At 41.5% G+C, this 24,722-nt stretch overlaps 1 protein-coding gene across 1 annotated transcript in view; it reads right to left on the reverse strand.

Moving 5' to 3' along the window:
* Positions 1-20,719, reverse strand: part of ANKRD33B (ankyrin repeat domain 33B) — a 42,523-nt gene extending 21,804 nt beyond the window's left edge. Inside the window, exon 1 of the mRNA XM_059485178.1 lies at positions 20,282-20,719. Coding sequence (XP_059341161.1) covers positions 20,282-20,719 — 438 coding nt within the window. The remainder of the gene's footprint in view (positions 1-20,281) is intronic.
* Between the last annotated feature and the right edge of the window lie 4,003 nt (positions 20,720-24,722).

Here is a 24,722-nt window from a genome sequence, read left to right on the forward strand (position 1 = left end):
TGGTGAGTAGATTTTAATTTCATTTCTTTTTCTTTCTGACTTGATATGCAGCATTCACCAAGGCTCCCAATGGCTGGAAACCATTCTGTGCGCAAGGATAATGTATTTCTGGGTGCTTAAATGAACAGTACCTTACTGTGCTTTGCTTGGAACAGCTGTTTCCAACTATTGATAGATTCAAAGCAGAAAAGTGCAGACTGCTTCCTCCTGAGGACACCTGAGGCTGGGATCACCTGCTGCTTTGGCTATTTGCTGCACAGAGCTGCAGTGGGTTTGGGCATTGCTGGAAGAAAGAGTGCTTGTAATAAAGCTCAAACTGTACCTTTTGTGGATATGATTATATGTAAAACATTTTGGAGAGTCTCTCAATTGCCAGATTACTTCAAAATCCAATGTCAAAATTGTAGCCTTCCCTATCACAAGCATTTTGTTTACTCTGTTTTCAGAATGACTAAACCTCCTAAAAGGTAAACAAAGTGATAGTCAAAGCTGGGTCATCTAACAGCATAACCAAACCTGGTGTGACCTGTATGCAGGGCACTCTCAGCACAAAAGGCCTCTGGGAACATTCAGAAACAAGTTTAGATGTGAACTTCAGCTCCTGTGCCTGACAAACTCTGCTGTCAACTTCTCTCCTTGCCTTTAAATATGTGTACACCTTCATACACACTCAGGATGAAAAGGAGAGTTTACATCATTTAAAAAGCATTTTGTAGGGCATTCAGAAGCCATGTGAAATGCATTGTGTGCACTGACATAACTCTGTCAAAAAGAGCTCCCTTTGGCTTTAAAGTGTATGATTCAACTCCTCTCTGTGTTTAATAGATGCATTTTCCTTTTTGTTATATTCTGTCAGATGCAGGCAGGTTGTAGTTGAGATCTGCTGCAAGAAGTTTAATAGAGTGTTTGAATGCATAGGGGTTTTTTCAGGAGGCCTCTCACAAAATCTTCATAAAGATAAATTTTAACTTGACACTGAGCAAAAGATGAATGTACAACCTTTCACACCATCAGAATCTATCACTGTATCTAATCTGTCTCTTCTGTAAAGAATATTTTAAAGCCCCCAGAACATTTTCACTCTGAAAGTCTCTGAAATGACCAGTTATGAGCTTGCAAGCACCCTCTTGTGGCAGTAAGGTACTGCAGTTTTCTTTAGGAAAGACCTTCCCAAGAAGTTTCCCAAGTTTTCCTCCAACTTCTGTAAATTCATTTTGCAATTGTTCTTCTGTGAAATCACACCAGACCCAAACCTTGTAATGAAAGAGCCCAGGAGCAATTCTGTCCATCAGTGGCTAACCTGACACGGGGGAAAAACAAACCCAAAGCCCCAACTAACTAAAAAACCCAAAAACCAAACAAACAAAAGCCTTAAACCTGAAAGCTCTTTTTCCTCAGAAGAAATCAACTTGATGAAGTAAAATACCCATCAGGGTGAAATCTCTTCCTTGCAGAGGCCCTATTCTCTCAAGAAGAGAAACTGTACACCCTTCTTATGACTCCAAAGAGGGGAACTGAGCATACACTACACACAGTGCTGCATATGAGGCAAGTAAAAAAAACTAGATGAGTTTTAAACTCCCCTCCAACCCAACCTGCTGTATGATTCAGTAATACCACACACAGTCGGGCCAGCCTATTTCCTCACCCTTTGATCCATGGAAGCTGCAAGAGCACTAGAAGCCCAGTCTCCGTATTAGAGTGCCATTTGACAATGAGTTTCATAATGGCATCAGTGGAAACGTAACACCCTCATTGTATCTTCTTCCCAACTAATCCTGTGCTCCACCTCTTGAACTTCATTGCTTCCTTTTCTCTAGCACTTCTAATAATAATAACCCTCCCTCTTGATCTTGGATCTTCTAATAAGCTTATTGATCCTGAAATTGACCCGAATGGACCAGGAAAATGTGGCAAACTTTCTTCCCCAGTGAAAAAAAGACAGGGCAAAGGGAGCAGCTGCCCTTGCACAGCAGAAGGGCACAGGTGTCTCAGATGAGAGTATTAGTATTTCCCCTATAGGATTCACCTTACATCCTTCTCTCTGGCTGTGCTATCACATAGCAACAGCCAAAATCCTCTTTTCAAACAAGAGGATAACATGGTGACAACAACCTTGTTCATGGAAATGCAAGGTTAATACTAATGTAGAAAGAACGGTATGTTGAAATATTACTTGTAGATATGAAAGGGATTCTCCACCTGGACCAAACATTGCTATTTTACTTCTATCAAGCAAAGGTCCCTCTGATGGAATCTCATTATCTTGCCCTTCAGGTTATCATCAACTACTGCAAGTGACAATGGTTCTTTGGATGTCAAAGTGTCCAGGTTCTTAAAAGCCCTTTTCATTATGCTTTCCACAATGAAAAAGCTTCCTTCATCTCAGTTATGCTTCTGGTTTTACCTAGTCTAGTTTTCCACTGATTTATGCCCCTTCTTTTTCTTTCCCTAGCTCTAAAAAAGCAAAAAAAAAAATTTTTTTGTGTGTATAAATATAAAAAAGTCTCCTGCTTTTTATTAGAAAATAAGTGGTTTTGAGCCACAGATGCATCTGTGGCGAATGGATGGGACTGTTTTTCACTCAGAGACCTAAAGTGGATTTTTATATGTGTGGATTAGTGTCAACTCTTGTGATCCTAAAAGGTTGCAATCCTGTAATCCTACAATTCTACGGAATGCAGCTGCTGTGGAATATCACAGATGACCATGCTGGAGGCAAAAAAATGTATTTTTATAGGTATTATTCCTAGTATTCAGGTGTGTGAAACTTGGAGGAAAGTACCACAGTTCCTGACTTCATAGGAAGTTTTTTGCTCTTTCCCACCTATGCATGGCTTATTAGTAGCACTCCACAAACTGCACTGAAACTGAGTCTCCATAAAAAGAAGAAAAAAAAAAAAAAGGGAGAGAGAGAGAGAGAAAAGAAGCACTAATAATTATTTTTCTAAACACAATCTTGAAAAATTCACAGTTTCTTAATCCTGGAGATTTTAATTTCCGGGTGAAAGCACTAACTTCAAACAAAGTATGCAATTTTGCAGTAATGCATGGTTCACAAGCACTATAAATTTTATTCTCATTTTTTTCATCTTTTATAGCTGCTAGAACCACTGGTGACTGTGATCACATTTTAAATTACAGCAGAACACATGACCTGTGTTTCAGTAAGACCTCTATTTTTTATGTAAATGTTCTTTGGTCAAGGTCAAACATGGTTGTGCTCTTGTGACTTACACCTACAACACTGGCTCTGTAATGTTCATGGCTGATTAGAGAGCAAGGACTCCTACTATAAAACCCATAAACCTACAATCCTGTCTATTTAAGTAATAAAGTAACTGATAGGCTGCACACAGCCACTGGAGAGGAAATCCAGCATGCCTCAGGCTTCTCATTAAGGAACGGTTCCTTCCTGAAGGTTTAGCATCACCCTGTGAAAAATACATCTATTTTAAGAAAAGGCAGAATTACAGTTTTGTAAGATCAGAGACTAGCACTTGGCTAAACCAAGAATGCTGCTGCTACTGGCTTGCAAGTCCTAGTGAATAGCTTCACATTAATTTAGTGATGTATTTAGGGAATAGGCTCATCCACCTTATTAATCTGAAAGAGGCTCAGCCCGGCGTTTTTTGTTTGAGAAAGCACACACTGTGACATGGAATCAATCTGTCCAGAGGGACATTTTTTCCTCTAGTAGCTCACTGGTTTTTTATACTCAACTTTTTAAAAATCATGAGTAACGTGGTTCAAAAGCAGGCTTGGGGTTTGCTGTTGGGTTTCATTATTTTTCTTAAGTGTGCATTCCCATTTTAAATTTCCCTTTTATTATCTCAGTTGGCTAGATAAGGATTCACTGTAGCTGTAACAGCTAACAGGTATCAGGGTGTGAGTAGACAGCTCAAGAAAGATAAAAAATCATGTTTGGAATACCCAGGTGGGACACAGTAGCATCACCATCTTATCTGTCTCAAGGTAACTACAGTATTACAATTTGAGTTTAATAAGCAAATACAGCACACGCTGGTACTGCATGTCCTTGCCTGGTGGCAAGAGCAGATTTAGTCTTCCCTCTTCTGTAGAGCCTGTGACCACCCTGTTTATCTCAGCTGAGTCTAGCTCCATGCAATGAAAGGCAGGAAAGATCTTCTTCCTCTGTGCTTGGATCTAAAAACTTAAATCTTCTAATGAATACACCCCATTCACCTAAGTAATAAAGAAATATAGGGAGCAATTGAACATTAACATACTATTGAATCTGAAGAAGACAGAATTAAATATCTGTGAAAAAAAGAGGGAGAAGCAATTTCACATTTATATTCAAATAGCTGGAATTTCTAGAGATCACTTGCCTTTGTTAAAACAGCTAAATCATTAATACAATACCTATACTTTATAAAGCAGTTTCCGTCAAGCAATCCAGAAACAGTTCTACTCCATAAAATTGGAGAATATTTAGATAAACTGTAACACAGACATTACTAAGACAGGAGTCCAGAAATTCATATAAGCAATCTGCTTTTTAATTTAGGGACCGATACCTATGGGAGAAATGGTAGACATTTAGAACACACATTTCTCAACAAATGAACAGCTTTTCTGAAAAGAAGCACTCTACAAAAACCCAGCATGTATCAATCTGATGGAGGTTTCTCAGAGCAGTTTTCAGTGAGCTTGACAGATCTCTGTGTATCACAGCAGCTGAATTACAAGAGTATTTGGGTATGTCAAGACTTTGCTTGACTGCAGGGTGGCATTTTTTTGATAGCAGCTCACTAATGAAAGCAGTATCTGAACACACTGCAGGACCTTCGAATGATGCTGCAGGCCCTGGAGCAAAGAAAAGATAGCTGGCTTATAGGAAATTTTGTGTGCAGGAGGAAAATAACACTCAGAATTACACAGAACATGCTGAGTTGGAAGGGACCCATCAGGAACATCAAGTACATCTCCTGGCCCTACACAGCACCATCCCCAAGAGTCACACTTGTGCCTGAGACAATTGTCCAAACGCTTCTTGAAATCTGTCAGGCTTTGTGCTGTGACCACTGCCCTGGGGAGCCTGTCCCAGTGCCCAAACACCCTCTGGGGGAAGAACCTTTGTCCATATATCCAACCTAAACCTCCCCTGACTTAGCTTTAGGCCATTCCCATGGGTCCTGTCACCGGCCACCAGAGAGAAGAGATCAGTGTCTGTCTCTCCTCTCGTCCTCACGAGTAAGCTGTAACTGCAATGATTGGTTCGTTGACTTGTTCATTCAAATAGTACAGGTGACTTGTAAACACAATTTTCTTCATTTTTGTGGTGCCCAACTTCAAAGCTACGGAATTTCTTAAGACATGAGAAGAAGCACATTTGCTTTGAAGAAGTACTGCAAAGAAGATTCCATTATTATTTGTGCAATTTTTACATTTCATAATGCTGAAGAGCATGACAGAGAAGGAAACTCCTAGACCATTAGAAAAGCATGGAGTGGTTAGCAGTAAATAGGAATAATGAGAATAAAAAGCTGGAATGAAGAGGTATTTCTGTATTTAAAAGGAAGATAGTAAATGCTGGTGTAATTAACTATTCTATTATAAATTTGGTATTCTCTTACTAGAAATGCATGATAACACAAATTTTCAGCTGTGCAACATAATCGCATACACTGAACAAAACCCACTATGTACCTACTCCATAAAGAATAACAGTATTTTTTCTAAAGTTAGCCCTTGTCCTTTTAGCAGTCACTCACAAGCCATACTCAAGAACAAACCAAGCAGTTTTAGAGGAGATGGAGGCAAAAACAGAAGATTCGCTTTTCTAGATTTGATTGATGATTGAATACATTCAACCATAATTAAGATGATAAATGGTAAATATTATGCCCAGATTTTTTTTTTGACACTTGTTTCCATTTCATCACAACTGAGAATGTGGAGCACTAGCTGCTCTCCTTCACCAGCAGACCCTTAAGGAGCATCTGTAAATCCATCTATGCATGGCCTGAGGACAGCAAATCTCAGCAGCATTAAACCTCCCAGCTCCATGCACAGCCCCCCAGGGAGCCTCAGCCTTCCAGCCTGTTTGCTTAGACAGAGCCCCTACTAGAGCAGCTCAGCCACAGGAGCTTGTGAGGCAAACCAGCAGCACAGGCTGCTGCCAAATCTTGCTCCTCTCTTGCCCTGGGCATGGACACAGGGCTCAGCAGCAACAAGCACTCTCCTTCCTTACCACCAAATCTACAAAGGTGCAGGTTCTTCAGCCCTAACCTCTAAAAGCAGAGGCACTGAGAGTTACACATTCTGCACTTCATTTTTTAAATTCTTCTAATAAGCATTTTATCATCCAGTGCTAAGTGTCTCATTTCCTAGGTCCGATTCCCACCTTGTTCTTTGGCCAAAGAAATGCACAAATGATACTTTCAGTTCTGAAAAGGTGTGAGATTATATTCTAACTATGTAGGTTTCAAAGCCTCTAAGCCCTTTATTCCACAGAGAACATGCCACTTGGTACAGAAGGCCACCAGGCTCTGCCCAGCTGTACCAAATGAGAGCCAAAACCCCTCAGGTAGGAAACAGAGGTCAGATGAGATTGTGTCAGCTGCACAAAGCCAATGACTCATACAGCAGTAAACTGAAGGGCATGTGTACCTTAATGACTTCAAAGACTTTTACAGGTTATGCTCCTTTCTGTTTTTGATTCAGGAGTGTCATGTCTCCCATCTAACCTTATAAAAAGTGTGTTCTAACCTATCCTACACAGCTGGATATTAGAAAGCACAGGGAGGAAATACCAAGATTTTGCCTCTACTGGAAGACTAACAATTTATAATCTCCTTCTCTTTTTAAATTCCTTGCTAAGAAAACTTGTACACCCAGATTTGAAAATTGTGAATTTTACAGCATTTTACTTTCTGTGTATCTTCATTCATATTACATTTTTATGGCATGAATAACCTCATCAATATGTGCCTTTCTGCATCATAGATATCTGGCCTAAATATTTGCTGTAGGAATAATTCCTCATGTTTACTTAGACTTAGGATCTTTTCAGAGACTATATAATCAATTTCCTAAGTAATTCCTGGTTTCTCCTTTCCCTGCTGCTAAAATTTTCATCACTCTTTCAAAATGCCTTGATCTGGAGGTTGGCTGCAAAGTTGTGAGTTTCCACTGGCTTTTACTAATAGTTCAATAGGAATTAAGGTCGCTTAGGTTTGTGTAGAAAAGCTGCAGTGTAATAAAAGCAACAGGAAGGTTTGCTAAGATCTTCCTTTACTCACATCAATGAGAGAGGCAATTTTTTATGGAAAAGAAAAGAAATTTAATTAAAAAATAAGAATAAATATGGATTCGTTCCAATTAACATTTCATCTTTCTCATGACTTCAGAAGATACTGTTTGGGCTTTGTTTTCTTTTCTCTTATTTGAGGAGTGGAAGCTGACATGCTTAGAGTGTTTACAGTTACTTAACAAATGCTGCAATTTCTCATCCCAGATTTTCTGAGAACTCTATTATCTCCATTAGCTAAAGAGACCACAAAGTAGCAGTGGAAGAATGGCAAAACTGATGTTTTTCTCCCACAGTATTCAGACACCTAGAAGCAGTAGCAGAATATTTTTGAATGTCTTTCTCAGTATTTGGAGTTATTTTTCTATTTCTCTGACACAAAATGAGAGAATGCTACTTGGTAGTACAGAAATCTTTTAAAGACCAAATCTGGTCTTTTCATTTCTACCTGAAAATTATGGGCAGGCTGTCTCCTGCTCCCTTCAGAGTCTGACTCCTTCAATCTATCTCTGGAAAGAAACAAATAGTAGCACCTATCCAAAATGAAGGCTAGTTGCAATTAACTGATTCTAACTAACATTGGTATCAAAACCCTACAGCCAAAAATCACCTTCTTCCCCTTAACATTTGTAAATCTCACGTTGGATTTTTGAATTTACTGTAGAATTTCTGTAAATAACATGGTTATACCAACTGATATTGCTTTGTAGCAATAATCCTGAAAGCTCAACCAATATAGGTAGACTTCAAGATCATGTATTTTGGAATGTTACTGGATGCAGTATCACCAGTAATGAAGTAGGATCATTCCAGATGCACTCCCTGAGGACCTTAAAATCTGAAAGGAAATAGCAGGATACAGCTCTGGGAAGAGAAGAAAGTTTGTGAAAGCAATGCTGACAATATTTGAATGTTTTTGTAAGGGTTTACAAATCACATGAACAATGCTCACTTGCCCTTTCCCCTGTGACTGATAAGCTGTCAAACTGTACAGGCTTTGCTCTAGTTCTTAGTTCCTTTAGGATACACACTAACAATTTAGTAATAAATCACAACTGATGAAGTCACTGCACTAGAAATAGAAATTACATGAGAAAGAGGAAAATACAGTATTTTTAGGCAAGTACTCAAAATCTAAACAGGGTATCTAAGCACTATTTTAAAAACCTCTTCCCCAGAGGAATGTGTTTTGTGGATGGCAGGGAGTAAACAGAAAAAGGGGCCAATACACACATTAAACTCACAACTGCAATTACTACAGTTACTATTTTACATTACAGAAAAACCAGCACTGATTTTTTTTTTTTGTTAATTCTCAAAACAATTAATTTATTTTTATAAATTCTCAAAGCATGAATTTGGATATATTTGACCTAAATTTTCAAACTCTGCAGACAGACAGATAAATGACAGTAGGCTAGCTCACCAAGGATATTCATTACAAGATTGTGCTCCCTTGCTCACCCAGCTTGGGAAGTGTTCAGACAGAATGTCTGTGTTGCCCTCTAAGCAGTGCAGCCTGAAGCCACCAGCCCTCAGCTCACTCTGCTGGGGAGGTGTCCCTCAGTGACACATGCACAGCAGGTAAACAAAGGGGATTTGCACATGACTAGTGAGTACCTGTGAATGTGGCGTGGTGAGCAGGTGAGGCAGGGTATTGTCCCCTGCCCCAGCAGACACAGCAGCTGGCACCTGAGCTGGAAGCTGCAGGGTGAGAGTGTCCCTGTGGGTTCAGTGCCTGTGCCCTGGGCACCCTGCTCCTGCACCGCCATGGCCTGCCCTGGAGTCACTCTTCTTTCCACTGCCACTAAAGGAACACCTGTGATTTTTAAAACCCTTCCTCTCTGTGGTATCTTCATCCATATCACACATATCTATGATATTCAGTCAGCAGTGTTGATCTGTTTCTCCCCATGGTTACTGTCTGCGCATCCCCTGCAGGAGGGAGCTCCTACTGACCTAGCATCAGGTACTGAAGCTCCAAAGAGAGATCACAGCACTTTCTGCTGACACCTGATAGCTGAGGGGTTTCATAATTTTAACAACAGCAGAAAAGAGAGTGGTGAGATATGAGAAACAGCATTACCTTACTTGAAACCTCCATGCTAGGTTTTTTTTCCCTCATTTGGCTTCAGATCCTAAGAGGATGGTAAATGCATTTGTGAACATTGCCATAGATGTATACCTGAATACCTCAGCTCTGCCTGCACCCATCTGTGAATGGAGCCTCTGCTCGTAAATCAGCTGTGCTGACTGTAATAAGCATAAACTAGGTCAAGCTAAAAACACCCACAGAAAAAAAAAATGGCAATAGCAAGTAAGAGACATTTCATAATCTCTTGCCTTAGAAGAAAATAATTTGGGTGATTAATTTTAAGAGAAAGGTTGACATTTTTTCACCTTCTTTTTTTTTTTTTTTTTGTTTCTGGGCTGCTGATATCAGAATCATAGGATCAATAAGGCTGGGAAAGACATCCAAGATCATCAAATGCAGCCTTCAATGGAATGCCAGCATGCTCACTAAGCCACACTGAGAAGTGCCACATCTACTCATTATTCAACATTTGCAGGCATGGCGACCACACCGCTTCCCTGAACAACCTGTTCCAACATTTAATCACAGAATGACACAGAAACACACAGAATAAGCTGGCTTGGAAGGGACCCATCAGGATCACAAAGTCCAACTCCTGGCCCTAGGCAGGTCACCCCAAGAATCACACCTTGTCCCTCAGACAACTGTCCAAAGGTTTCTTGAACACTGTAAGACTTGGTGCTGTGACCGTTTTCCTGGGGAGCTTGTCCCAGTGCTCAGACACCCTCTGGGTGAAAAACCCTTTTCTAATATCCAATCTAAACCTCCCCTGACTCAGCTTCAGGCCATTCTCTGGGTCCTGTCACTGTTACCACACAGCAAAGATCACTGCCTGCCTCTCCTCTTCCTCTCACAAAGCTGTAACTGCAATGAGGTCTCCTCTCAGTCTCCCTTTCTCCAGGCTGAAAAAAACCAAGTGATTTCTGCACCTCCTCACACAGATTCCTCTTTTAACCACTGTTTTGGTGAAAAATTTTTTTTTTTAGTACCCAACCTGAACTTCCCCTGACACAACAGAGGCCATTTGCCCTTGTCCTGTCACTTGTTATTTGGGAGAAAGAGGACAACCCCCACCCTACCACAATCTCCTATCAGGTGCTTTAGAAACTTACTGCTTCTAAAATGTTTAACTTGAGTATTCAATATTTCAATATTTGCTTCATGTATCCACATATATGTAAAGGATCTTACACACTTCATGGGAACTTTTATGAAGATAAGTATTGTAAATGCACTGACACATCTGACTTCAATAAACACACTATTTTAATTCAAGTAAGGAATTAAAAAGATTAGCATGTATCAAGTACTCAGTTCCAGTTCCTATTCCACAGGCAGTTCTGCTCATGGATATCTTCACAATTGGAGCATCCTTGTTGCATCCTCACAAGAGGAAGAATTTTCTGGACTGTAAAATTCTTGCAGACCATACAGCATCAGTGCAGTAAAACAAAAGAAAGCACAGCCACAAATAGGTGGCAAGGAAGGTTCAGTCCCCCCCCCCCCCACATAAATGACAGCAGGACTCAGCACAGCTTGGCCTGTCCCACTGACTGGTGATGGCAGGAGGTTGAGGGGGATCCCAGAACCACCAGAGCTCCTTCACACAGCCTCTGCTTGCAGGCTGTGGCACAGCCTCTGCCTGGGAGATTGCCCCTGTCCCTGGGGTACAAGAAAGAGGCTTTCACTCCATTCCCAGAGTCCTTGACATTGTGTTTCTTCCCTGTCAGCCATGAATGGTTTCCCTCCCCCCTCAAACCACTGGCAAGGATATTCCTCCAGGAACCCTGTGTGTTTTATTCCAGGCTGGCAGCTCTGCATGGGGAGCTCAGCTGAAGCAGTGTAGCAGAGCAGTGTCTCTGACACAGTCATGCTGTCCATGGACTCACCTAACACAGCAGTGAGCCTGCAAAGTGCCTGTAGGACAGCAGAGAAAACAACCTTTTTCTTCCCAGACACAGGTTTCCTCTGGCTGGCATTGTTCCATGTTTCCAGGCATTTACAGCTTGTCTCAGTGTAACCAGAAGACTTCTCTACTATGTTTATATTTTTACTAGCTCAGAAGGGCTCTTATATTTCATTAGTGTTTGAAGTCTAAACACTTCTATTGCATTAGTGTTTGTGGTATTTCACTAATACTTGTATTTAATTTTGCAGAACTGGCAAATATGCGTTATCCTACATTCTTTGTCTAACAAGTTATTGCTACTTCATTCTTTTTAGAGAAAATCTGCAGAAAACTCTGTAGAAAGAAAAGTATTTTAAATTAACTCCTTTGTGGAGCTGAACTTTGACTCTGCCTTCTCTTGGATCCTTTATCAAACTCGTGTGATACTTGCAGATACACAGAAGTACCTCACCACCTTTCAAAGAAACTCTTCCTTTCCTTTCATCCACACTTAAAGACACTTTTATGAATACATGGGTACCCTTCCTGTGTTTCTCAATCAAATTCTAAACAGTTGAGCTGAGCCTTGTTACTATTAGCTCCAAATAGCAAGATATCTAGGTTTTGTAAAGAAGAAAAAAGAAAGAAAAGAAGCCAAATACCGCCTGAAAGGCTCTTTTTATGAACAGATTGAATATGTCCCATTATCTGCTACTTTTGAACTTCAGAAAACTAATAACAATGGATTCTGCATAGGCTTCCCTCCTATAGTAATAGAAACAAAACTTCAAAACTTCTCCATGAGCCCAGTTCTGAGCTCTGGTGGCTGCTGGCAGCATCTCTTGTTGCCAGCAGTTGGTCTGTCCACACTCCAGCTGTCCCAAAGATGAGGCCTCATGTACTGAGAGGCAGAAGACAAAAAAAAATCCCCAACCCTCACATGTGAGAGGATATTACAGGATCAGGCTCAGAACATTGTACATCCGAAACGTGTGAACCAACAAAAGCCTTACTGTGAGTCATTCCCATTCTGCATCATCCTGCTTTCAAATTGCTCCCCATGGAATTTAACAGACATGATAGAAAATAATAGAATTGAAAACTGGGAACTATTTCCACATAGAGGGCTTTTCCCACAGTGGATACAGTTTGAATTGCTAATTCACTGCCAGATGTGCAACCACAGACACTGTGACAACAATCTTCTTCCTACAGTACTTGATTATTTCTTCTTGTGACTCACTGAGGATTATATCAGGATTATATACAGGATTATATCTAGCCCAGGTTGGAGGGTTTCCATTTTTGTATTTAATTAAAGAACGGTCAGAAACAGGTAAATTCAAACTGATGTGGCATAATATTTAAAATCATTTAAAAGGGTAATCTTCTGAGAGAAACTTTATTTATGAAAACATTAGAAGTGAACTCCTGTCTCAAATAAGGCCTGTGGGAATTCTTCATTGCTTTCACATTCTCCAGAGATTTTCTATTCTATTTTTAAAAAATCTACCAGCAGTTTTTAGCAACGTTGCCATTAGTTTTTAGTACAATTCTACCTCATTCCCAAAAGATAAACCTAATTCCACAGTGCAATGACAGATGATACAGAAAGAACACGCAGGAAAATTCTCTGCAGGCAATACAGCACTTAGATAAATTGCTAACCCCTCCCCCCCAACCTCAGCCAAAACAGAATAATTTGTCCAAAATAAGTACAAGCACTGGAAAAGATATGGAAATTAATGACCAGAATTCCAGTTTGGGAAAAACTGCAGCATCTTATGATCTATGTTATCCTACTTGAAAGCCATCTTACCATATCTGAAATAAGTATGTGCAAATAGGTATTTTACCAGTTTTAGTACCAGCATAGTTAATGATTTCCAAAACACCATAATGCAACAAACTATGCCAGTTTGGGCGTTTGAGCTCAAAAGCCTAAAATCAAATGATGAATGAGGAGAACAGACTGGGACTGTGGGAAAATGCAGGCCAGGTGCTGGCTGTGTCCACACCAGAGATGCTAACCCTGCACAGGGTAGATGTGAGCTGAGCTGCACAGGTGCTCTTGTGCCAGAGATGGTTTCCTTTGGCAATGCACACACACACCCATGCTCATCTAGGCAGTATTTTCTATAAGTAAAGGTGCTTACATCTTTCAAGTCTACCTTTATTTTAAAACTAACAGTGAATTTTAATTGGTGACCATGTATCACTTCTCTTTAGAGGAAGAAAAATGTGTTTTAATGAAATATAATTTTACATAAACTTGATATACATTTGGCTCTTCTGGTGGGAAGCAATCAATCCCTGTAAAGTCATACAAGAGTTACCTACTCATCTCCTCTGTGAAGTTGAAGTACTATCAAAATACAGAAGTATTACAGTAAAACACCTGATTTTTGCCGGTCTCTGTCAGACAGTGGTATTTTCCAGAATGTATAATGGAGTTTTGGGGATTTTCTCTTTCTGTCTATTTCTTCTTGAGCAGTAAATCCAATTAGATGTTTTGATTGCTTGTACTCCTCATTCAACTTTTTTTAGTTTCAACTTATTGTCATATTTTATATTCCCAAGCATAAACACAAGAGTGTGTGACTAAAATTAAGATGATGGCAAGTGGTTTCTGTGCCACACACAAAAGGGAACATTAATGCCTCTTTCAAAACCCTTTTGGAAATGTCCCCTGAAACCCAGCACCAAGGCAGACTGAGTGAAAGACAACCAAGTCTCACACCTCTGAAAAGGGAACTCCCTGATGAGGGGCTGACATCCCTGTCCCTGCCTTTCCATCTGTTGATACTGACTCAGGAGCCTCCAAGAGCCACAGCCCAGATCACCACTTCCACCACCAGGCAGCTTTGAATCTGGTGTCTGAGACAGGAACATTTTTTATTTCTTCCTCAGAGCCCTTGCCTTGAGACCTAAAGCCTCGATAAATCGAGGTACCACTGTTGCCTTACTGGCACTTAGCTTGGGAGCTGAAGAATTTGGGAATATTGGGGCTTTTGGACCACTTCCTTTCCCAGGAGATTTGAAGTCCAGTACCTCCTATAAGCTACTGAACTCAACAGGAACCCATTTTTTTAGAGCAATCAGATGTTTTGTAGCAGTGCTCTCTGCTTCAACTTCCGATGATTCCTCAATAAATTTTCCCCGAGGAATCTTTGGAAGCTTTACAAAAGGAAATTAGTGCCAATATTCCTTCTTGAGCAATTCCTCTATGAGAACATAAATTTGAATTTCCTAATGGATTGAAGGCATTAGCAGTGTCAACTTATGCACTGTGAAATAAAGCTTTACTATTCTTCTAGGAAAAGGCAGTAAGGCACCCCAAAGTCCCATGTGTTATGGACATGTTATGCTAAAAACACATTATATGTCTGTCATAATTACTGATGAAAGCTGTCCAGGACAACCAGTCTTGTTAGGTTACCATGGGATTTTAAATGCAGCTGTATTTTTAAATATCTGCAGCCAATTTGTGCTCAGATGGGTAACCAGGATCATCCCTCCATCTCTGAGGAGCCCTGCAAGCCACACACTTGATTTAAGACACTAACATGAAACATTGCTTAAAGCAGAACAGAAGATTGATGTGACCTTTACTCCTGTACCACTGTCAGACTAAAAACACCTCTCCTCTTCCATACACTTCCCATTAAGCAATTTGTCAAAATTCTTCAAGGAAGCTACTCTTCATCTGGTTTCTCTAGAAGCTGAAACTATCACTTGAAAGTAGATTAAACTTGCACAACTTTCTCATCTGGTCTCCAAATCTGTATTTTTCCATTCCAGTAGGACCTACATCTATTAGCTAATGCTGCTTTTGACACTAAGTACAAATTATGTCATATTACCCTCAGCTCCATGAAGGACACAGCCTGCTCTGGCCATGCATTTCCAGCAGTGCACTAAAGACCTGCATTGCCATTCTTTAATTCTACACACCCTCAGGGTCCTTATTAATTGTTCTCTTTAATCTATAGAAATTATCTTCTGTGCACATACTTTTTCTCCAGTAAAGTTACTTTAAAGGATTATTTTTTGTGCCAGGTTTACATAGGCATTAGTCACCTAACAGTGCAGATGAATACAGAGGAGAGGAGGCAGACAGCTAACCTGCCCACACTCTTCTGATAATGCCTCTGAGTGCCTACCTGCATCAGTCTGGTTCGTGCTCTTTGGTTAGCTTACCAAATTCCCTCTTAGCCAGCTCACTTCATATTTTCCATGCTTTGTCTACTCCTTTCTGATGGCTAACCTTGAGCTGTAATTACTGTATTAGAAGAATTCCCCCCTTTTTTGACATCTATAATTCTTTGCTCACTTCCTTTTTAAGCACAAACATGTATTTCCAGGGACATTTTTTACTGCATTTGAGGATTTCTGTACTTTTTAAAGGATTTAAATTATATTACTTTTGTTGTCTTTTTAAAAGTACTTTCACTCCAAAAAATTCCCTTTCATGGTTTAGTGTCATGATGTTAAGTTTCAATACAATTGCTTCCATGAGAATGCCCTGTATAAGATAATATGAAGGAATTGAAGCTGTCTATGAAAATAATAATGAAAAAATATTCTGAGCACTGTAGGAGATTATGTTCTTAAAATCCTTTGTCTGACATGGGTTAACTTGGGTTAGCTATGTGCCATGAAAACTGAAAAGCAACATGTGACAGGGGAACTTCATCCCTTACCAGAAAATGTTAGGCTCCTGATTTTTTATTTTTACAAGTTAACATTCTGAAGATTAAAAAAAAATATATATATATATAAATATAAAACGAGTGTTACACAAGCTCTGGTACTTTTTGTGATACATGACTTTCTAGAAAAGCCTCATCCAAGACAAAGTTCCCTCACCCAGAAAGTGGGAATCGAACCACTGGCTCCCTGTACTTCACAACCAATTACAATTTCAGAAGGCCAGCCCTTTGGCAAGGACAAATTCAGGTGTCACCTCCATGGAGGATTCACTGTGCATTGCTCTGAGAAAAATTCTGAAGGGCAATGCTCCCTAAATTGGGTGAGCTCCCAAAGCAGTTTCACTGTGGCAGTACAGAGCCTGAGGAGCAGCCCGCACCACCGGGAAAGGAGAACATGACAGGTCTGATGCCTTGGATACTGTCATGGACCCAGTGAGGAAACCAGGTGAGTGATGCCATTCCAAAACATCCACTCACAGTGTGCAGTGCACAAACAAGCCTAGGCTGCACTCAGAGAAACATTCCCACAGTTATGTCCATAGCTGTCTATGGAACTGGACAAAAGACTCAAAAAAAAAAAAAAAAGAGAATAACTGAAAAATACTACAACAGAATATTCTAATATTCTTGCTAATATGGGCTATACCACATGTAAGATCAGCACAAAATCTTTCTGTGGATCAGCTGCAGTGATTATTTTCAACCTGGCAAGGGAACGTTCTTTGCCTTCTCTTCTCTCTCCCACATCTCTTAATGCTTTCTCTATTGTCATGGCAAATTTCTAAATTTGCTTGTATTCTGCAGTTAGGTAACACCAGATTTTGAAACTCTGTCTTTCTAAGTATACATATATATATATATATACGTGGTCGCCAGGCAAAATTTGATATTAAGTGATGTTAAAATGATGAGATAAAAATATCTGAAATTCTAGAAATTTGGCTAGTGAGGAAGGAGAACCAGATCCATGTGGTAAGGTGAAAAGTAGCACCATTAGCCAGGTGATACTAGGGTCTCAGTCAGGTCAGGAAGTTTCACCAGACCCATGATTTTATTTTTCCTTGTGTATTTTCGAATCACTCTTTACTGTTAGGATAAACAAACACACACTGAAGAATGAGAGGTCACCCTGCACAATGTACAATTTGTATATTCTTTGCTGTCATAGTTATTTTCCAAATATTTCACTGTTAGTTTGGGTCAGGAGAGGAAATGAGCAGTACCAATCCAGTCTTTCTGAAAATTCCATGGACAGCCAGCAGTGCAAGAGAAGATGAGGGGATCAGCCACTTGGGGATCCTCTGCAGTCGATGATATAGAAACTGCTTTTGTCTTGACAGTAATGAAAAGAAGACAGGGAAGGTGCAGATCTTCAGGCTACATGTGGTGACTAATAAATCAGATGTTGTGGAGTCTGGTTTACTGCAGGAAGGTGGATTTAATGAAGACTTGTGCCTGGCAGGAGGTTCTGCAGCTCACAAAGAGTGTACAGGGAAAACACTCTTCTGGAGAAATGATACAAGAAGGCACTACCCAAGCTTGGGAAATTGACTCTAAAGAGACAATTGATGTATTTTGGCACAAAGGGTGCAGGAAAATAAGTAAGAGTACCTCTGGATCCTAGCAATTCCTGGAGAACTGCTTCTACATCTTACATTTATACACTTACACTTCAGGAACAAGGTAAAACATTAAAAACAAAGCAGGCTCATTGTGCCCAGTTTAGGGCATTTGGAAGTTATTTCATGTTACATTTTGTGAGCTGATTTTATTTACTTTCAGAATCAAAGTATATAGTGTTGTCTTACTACAATATCTTGTTACTTGTTTTGACTGTTTTGAAGAAAACTTGATTTTGAAATTGTGAAAATAGACTGTAATGTACCTACATACCTGAGGTTATCAGATCAGGATGGCGAAAATAGTTAATATCCTCAGATGGAAAGCCCTCCCCTTCACCACCCCACTTCTCAAAAAGCAAGTTATTCTTCATTCTCTACCCTGTCACATCAAAAAGAAATTAAAACTTTGAAGACACAAAAGTCTAGCTTATTTGGTCGCAGTGTGGAGAAAAAAAGAAGAGAAAAAAAAGTTAAAAAAAGAAAGGTAAAAATATTTTAAAACAAGACAAAAATAGAGCTTCCTAACAAATGCATACAAGATAACATTGTAGAAAAAATATTATCCTGTCAAAAGAAGATGCTGAAAGCCAATAATAGTTTTAGTTTCACCAACTAAAAAACTTCATGAGAACAACAGGTATGTGTAAATTGTTTTGTTACTTTGTGGCAGCAAAATTGTCTTGTTCTTGAATAATATCCAATGATTTTATAATGAAATTCAAGAGAAAAAAACATCCGCAGAAAGGGCAATGAAAGGCCTGTGTAAAATTTCCATCTGTTAGGTAAAGTTCTCTAAAAAAGGTGAATTTCCTTTGCAAAATAATGAGAATTTGCCTCTATACCTCCGAGCAGGAGTCACACCTGAAGTTTCTGCTTCCTAGTCAAAAGATTTCTCCCACCCCCTTCACATCTCAGGAAAAGAACAAGTGTCCTGCTCTGAGTGTCCTGTACTGCTGTGACTGGGGCTCTTCTGTGAGGAAGGCAGAGAGAAAGTGAACTCATGTCTACCATATCATTCCTGTAGCTTCACAAGTTGCTGAATTCCAGAACCTTTTCCTTTGTATTCATAAAAAAAATGAAGAAAACAGAATTTTATGCCAATTTTTAATTTCAGGTCAAATTGAATATTTGCCTAAGTAGATATTCTTTTTGTTTTGTTTTGTTGGGTTTTGGGTTTTTGCAGTACGAACAAAGAAAATAAACTTTCAGATTCAAACTAAAATTTTGTCTCTTTTCTCTGGAGCTGAAGAGATAAAGAACACCTTGCTTTTTTGGGAGGAGGATAGTGAAGGGAAGGCTGTCCAAAGAGGAGAATTTGCTGCTTTCACAACCCTGATCTGATCACCTTTGCTAGAAGAGCAGTTGCAGGATGAGGGCTGATGCTTGTGCTGAGCTCTGTCATTCCTGTTGACTGAGGTCTGCAGAACCCCAGATCATCATATCCTGGCCTAGGCAGAAGAGTTGATGTAAATTATTTCTGTCCTTTGTTGCTCATTCCCACCTTCACACCATAGGTTGCTTCTCCCTCAGATGTGTTAATATGACCTTTTGTCTTTTTAAGAAATTTACAATAAGTCTGATCACTGAAAATCTGTATTAAAATCAATCCTTTGGAGAAGAAGTAAAGATTTTTTTTTAGCAAAAATCCTAGAAGTACATATATCTAAGCCACAAGAAAAGTTCCTCTCCAGACAGAACCGAACACAAATCATGGTATTCTTTTTGACATAAAGACAACTTATGTTGCCAGAATGTGCAAGTTACTTGCCCAATAATACAGGTTTCCTTTCAAAACACTGCTGTCACATATTAGTCACAGAATTGTTTTTGCAGATTGTTTATGCAAAATAACTTAAGTTTAAAACAAACTGTAGTAATATTGCTAATCTTCAATATTGCTGTTCAAATGTTGCAGAAACTCATTAGCCAGAAAATCTTTCCCAAGTTTTCACCTTCTGATTTAGAGGAGTACACTTCTGCCTCTGCAATTAACTGAGCAACAGGAAAAAACAGAGCCACAAAACTTGTAGTGATACAAGCCCCAAAAATAGACTATCAGCCACAAAATAAATACAGGGAGAACTGAAAAATGCTGATTTTAACACAGGAACACCCTGAACCCTGCTTGGCAGTCTAGGAACCAGGAACAAGCTTATGTTTTTGAGGGAGTTAAAAGAAAAAAAAAACCAACTAATATAAAAAGGGGGAAAAATGAAAAAAAATTTAGCAGCAGTTCAAAATTTCAAGGTGAATATCATAAAGTATACTGCAGGGGATGAACAGCCCAGAAAAGAGGAAGGTTTTTTGATGCTGAACACAACCATTACCAGCGATGCCCCTCTCTGTCCTCAATAAACAGAGGGAAAACAAGACAATTCAAAACTGATAGCGGGAAAACCGGAATCTCTACCTCCGTCTCATCCCATAAACCGGACCCTTCCTTAGCCAAAGGCGGAAAGTCAGGGCTGTAAAGTCACACCCATCTCTGCCCTTCGCTGCCGGGGGTCCCGTTCCCCGCGGGGCTGCAGGGCAGCACCCCAGGAGGCGGGAGGGGCGGCACTCAGCCCCGGCTCGGCTGCTGCCCCGGCACGGCTCGGCTCGGCTCAGCGCTGGGGGCGGAGGCGGCAGCCGAGCCGCGCTGCCCCGGGCAGGGTGCGGGGCGGCGGGCGATGCTCAGTGCTCACTCACCCTGCGGTTGCGGTCGGCCTCCCGCACCTCCTCCTCCTGGGGGCCCTGGCGGATGAGCGCCTTCAGCACGATGCTGTTGTTGGTGCAGCAGGCTCGGAAGAGGCTGAGCGCCTCGGGGCTGTCGCGCTCGTCCCCTTCCAGGGACCAGATGTCCTCGTCGTCGTCGTCCAGCCCCCTAGGAGGGTAGAAGGAGTCGTCCGAGGCGATGCTGCAGGTGTCGGGCAGCTCGGAGAAGTCCTCGTACTCCTCGCAATCCTCCTCTTCCTCCACCTCCTTCTCCTCTTCCTCCTCTTCGTCCGGCTCCTCGGCGGCCGCCTCCGCCGCCCCCTGCTCGGGGCTGCTCTCCGCCCCGGCGCCGGGCATCTCCTTGGCGGCGGCGGGCGCGGGGCAGACGCGCTCCCCGGGCAGCTGTTCGCCGTGCCCGGACAGCAGCACCATGCCGGGGCCCCGCGGGGCGCTCAGGGCGCCCGGCAGCCGCGACTCTGCCTCGCCGGGCCCGGCTGCCGCTGCCCCCTCACGCAAGGGTCAGCCCCGTCCCGCGGGCGGCCCCGCGGCAGCCCGGCCGCCCCCCGGGCCGGGGCATGCCGCCGCCTGAGGGGAGGCTCGGGCTCCGCGGGGGCCGCTCTCCGCCGCCGGCCCGGCCCGGGGGAGCTGCCGCCGCCGTGAGGAGCGGGGAGAGGCTGCGGGCGGGCAGGGCGGCTCTGGGGAGCGCAGGCACTTGTCGAACTCCCGGCCCGTAATCCGCTCAGCATCGCTGTGCGGAGATTGGGGCTGGGGTTTAGCGGCGGGGCGCGGTGCCGGGGCGGCGTGAGGGGGGAGCGGGGGCGGCCGCGACTGCTCCCTGCGGGCACCGAGCTGCAGGTGCGGGACCGCGGCTCCCCGAGCGCCCCGGGGCTCCTCAGACTCCTGGGCTCGGAGGAACCCGCGGGGGCAGAGGCGGGAGCGGCCCCGGCCGCCGCTGGTCCTTCAGCACCAACTGCGTGGTGCCGAGAGCCGCGGCTGCAGCGATGTACGCAAAAACTTTTCAGGAATACAACCGGCCTGTGCGGAATTCGTCTTTTGAAATAAACACTGAACCTAAGGGGAATGACTGCACAGAATTGCCGTGCTGTAAAAGCAAGCAATTCATTAAATCAGCCCTGATGCTTTAGCAGCTGTAGAGATATCAGGCACGTACTTTTTATGGAAGGCATTTGGAGATTATGTTGAGAGGAATAATACATGTATAAATTGAGTTCCTGCTTTGTCACAGTTCCTCTAAAGTCTCTTTCCCTTTCAAATGTCAGGGATTAGCACTGTTCTCTGCCAAGGAAACAGTGGGGAGAAGTCCTTTGGCCAACAAAATAGGGTTGCTTTCCTCAACAGTTTTTTGAAGTGAATCTCATATATTTGACATCCTTCAGCAAGTGAATGTCCAAGGTCCAAGTCCCTGTCTGTCTGATGGGAGAGAAAGGAGGTGGTATTTCTGCACGAGGAGAGGCAGACTATGAGCCACATTTTTTACACTAAAAGAACATAGGAAGGAAAAGTAAAGCGTAACTGTGAATTAAGGGGCCCCAAATAGTAGTTGTTTACAGTCTTACAAGAAATCATTGTGTAAACCAGACATGATGGGTGATACAAAACCCAGCAGCTTCTTGCTGAATCCTGACTGGCAGGGTTATCCCAGTGCCCAGCAGGAGGATATCTGTAAGCAGAATTAGTATTAAATAGTTCCCTGATTGGCTGCTTCTGCAAAGGAGCTAAACTGGGAAAGAAGGAGATTAAACTATAAACTATCCCCTCACCTCCAGACACCTCTGAGATCACAGCTGTGTAGATTACCAGCTTGCTCATGCTGTCTCCTGTTATTTGCTTGGGTAAGGACAGGCCTTTTCTCCACTGCTGCTGGGTGTGTCTGTGCCCAAATCAAACACTTCTGAGCTGCATTTAGCTGCTGCATGACAGTGCTGTAGGATTCACTTTCTACACTTATTGCCTATCCATTTGTTATGTATTTGCATTCACAGAGTTTAAGGGCTCCATTCATTCAACTTATGGCTTTCTTCTCAGTCAGTGTGGCCAATGAGCTGCTTAACAGAATGCTACCTCTTACAATAGCACTTGTATCTTGAGAAAACTTCATTTTTGCCTGAGATCCTGCAGCTGGTGAGGAGCATTTGAGTTTTCTCAGCCTGAACTCATCAGAAAAGCCCAGAAAGTCTCTTGGCTCTAGTAACTTCAAATAGCAGAAAAAGCCCCAAAATAAGTCTACTACAGGGGAACAAAGGGGTTTTTTAATGAAGATTCAGCTCATCTGTAAGAATTCATTAATCAAATATACTTGCTTTGTTTCTTTCTTATAAAATCAATTCAGAAGAATAAATATTTACCACATTACCAGACGGTTTTTTAAAATGTTATGTGAAGTTTCTTAGCAAAGAGGCAGAGACCAGTAACTTTGAATATAAAGAAAACCAAAGTCAACAACAACAAAAAAACAACCTTGAAAAACCTTAATGCTAACTTGAGGGAAAACACAGTTAGACAGGAAAAAAAATTTGACTCCGGAAAGTCATCCTTTTTTTTTTTTCTCTCTGTGTTCAGTTTACCTTATCAGCTTATTAATAGAGGAGAAATGAATCAGTTTTCTCCCACAGCTGTAGTAATTCTGCAGGGACCTTGGAGATGAAAACTGTTTTCTCTTACCTCAGCCTGTCACTTTCATCTCTTCTCTCAAAGAACAGTGCTGTACTGCTTAAGCTTTCAAAGCAAGGTGTCAGGCTGCAACAGGGCAGACATAGTGTTTCTCCTTGAATTTTTCACTTTTACAACTGGTATTGAGGCTATATTTCAAATTATTTAACCTGGATGCATCTTGACAAAAAAGCTGGTGCAGCTAATCGGACATAAGCTGTTACTTGACTCTTTAAAATGCTGATGCAGCCATTTATCTTGTGACACACAGGTGCCCACCAAGGCTGCTCTGCTTGGGCACAGCCATAGGTGTAAAGCAGATGATGTCTGGTTTCTTGATTCTTTCAGTGACACAGCTTGCATGTGACAAACAGGACTTCTTGTCACTTGTGCGTCAGTTTGTAAATCAAAACAAAAGAAGGTGAGGAAAGGCCATAGAGTAAATCTGCAGATTCTTTAAAATTTTCCAAAACAACCCCTATTTTCATGGCATTTGTAAGAGGACAGCCTCAAACTTTCATCTGGAAAAGAAACCACTTAATATAATTGAATTAAATTCTTGTATTCCTAAACTTTGTATCAAAATCTCAAAGCAAATACCCCAGAATTATGAGTCATTATCACCATCCATATCTCATTAAAATCTATTGCTGGGAATTACCAAGGCAGGAAATTAAAATACTCAGTGCAGATACCTGGCCCTATGCAGACAAAGCTTCCCTTGAAGAAAACCAATTTTTGAAATTACTATATCATGGGATGCCCCCAATTTGCCTCGTTAAGGTTTGGAAACTGTTGCATTTATAAAACACTCTGAAATCGAGATTTAATGAGATTTATGTGCAATAATAAAGACAATAGTAAGAAAAATAGTAAGACTCAGTGCATTTTATATGTTCTTCTTACACTGAACAATTTAATCTAAGGAAAAAATTCCTAACACACTGAAAGCTATTGCCAGTATTCCTAAAAGATGAAATCTAGTCACTTCAAAAGCATTGGAAAATAAAATAAAATAAAATAAAATAAAATAAAATAAAATAAAATAAAATAAAATAAAATAAAAGTTTCATTTTGGTTGTTTCCATTACTCAGGTGTTCAAAATTTCTGAATAACAAGGAGCCAGGTTGTTTGGTTTTTTTACCCATCTGACATCTAAACACTCACTTTTGAAATTCAGAGGGTATTTTTCCCTTCCTTAGTTGACCTGCCTGTAAAAATATCTTAGGTAATCTGAGGCTGAGTGAGCATTTGCTGGTAAGACATTTAGGCTGTTTAGGCACCTTGCTGGTGTATTCCCCACCAACTGGCAACTTTAGCCACTTCAGTGATCCAAGGGTTTCACAAACTCTTGGTGGCACACCAGGCAGGTTTTTCTGCATCCATCTGACTCCTCACTCATTTCTTTGTAGGTTTGTGCTGGGAGCAGGTGAAAGGATGGAGCAGCATCTCCTTACCTAGCAGCACCTGCAGTAATAGCAACGCCACAGTGTTAAACATGAGAGGCAAATCACTCACCCCCTCTCTCTGTTTAGCAGCTTGTAAAAACTCTGAGATGCACAGGAGGAGTTTCTGTGGACACTGCAGCTCTCTTTCACAGCATTTCCACCAGCACCACTAAAGGAAGCATCCAGAGCACAAGGAAACCTCTCTTGAGCTGGCTCCTATCTTCACAGATGGGAGAGGAGCTGAAGCCCCCAAAAAGCCAGTGTGGGGAGGGAGTTTGGTGTTATGACCTAAGTCAGCATCATCCCAGTGCTGCCC

Source organism: Ammospiza nelsoni, chromosome 1, assembly GCF_027579445.1.
Source record: "Ammospiza nelsoni isolate bAmmNel1 chromosome 1, bAmmNel1.pri, whole genome shotgun sequence".
NCBI lineage: Eukaryota > Metazoa > Chordata > Aves > Passeriformes > Passerellidae > Ammospiza > Ammospiza nelsoni.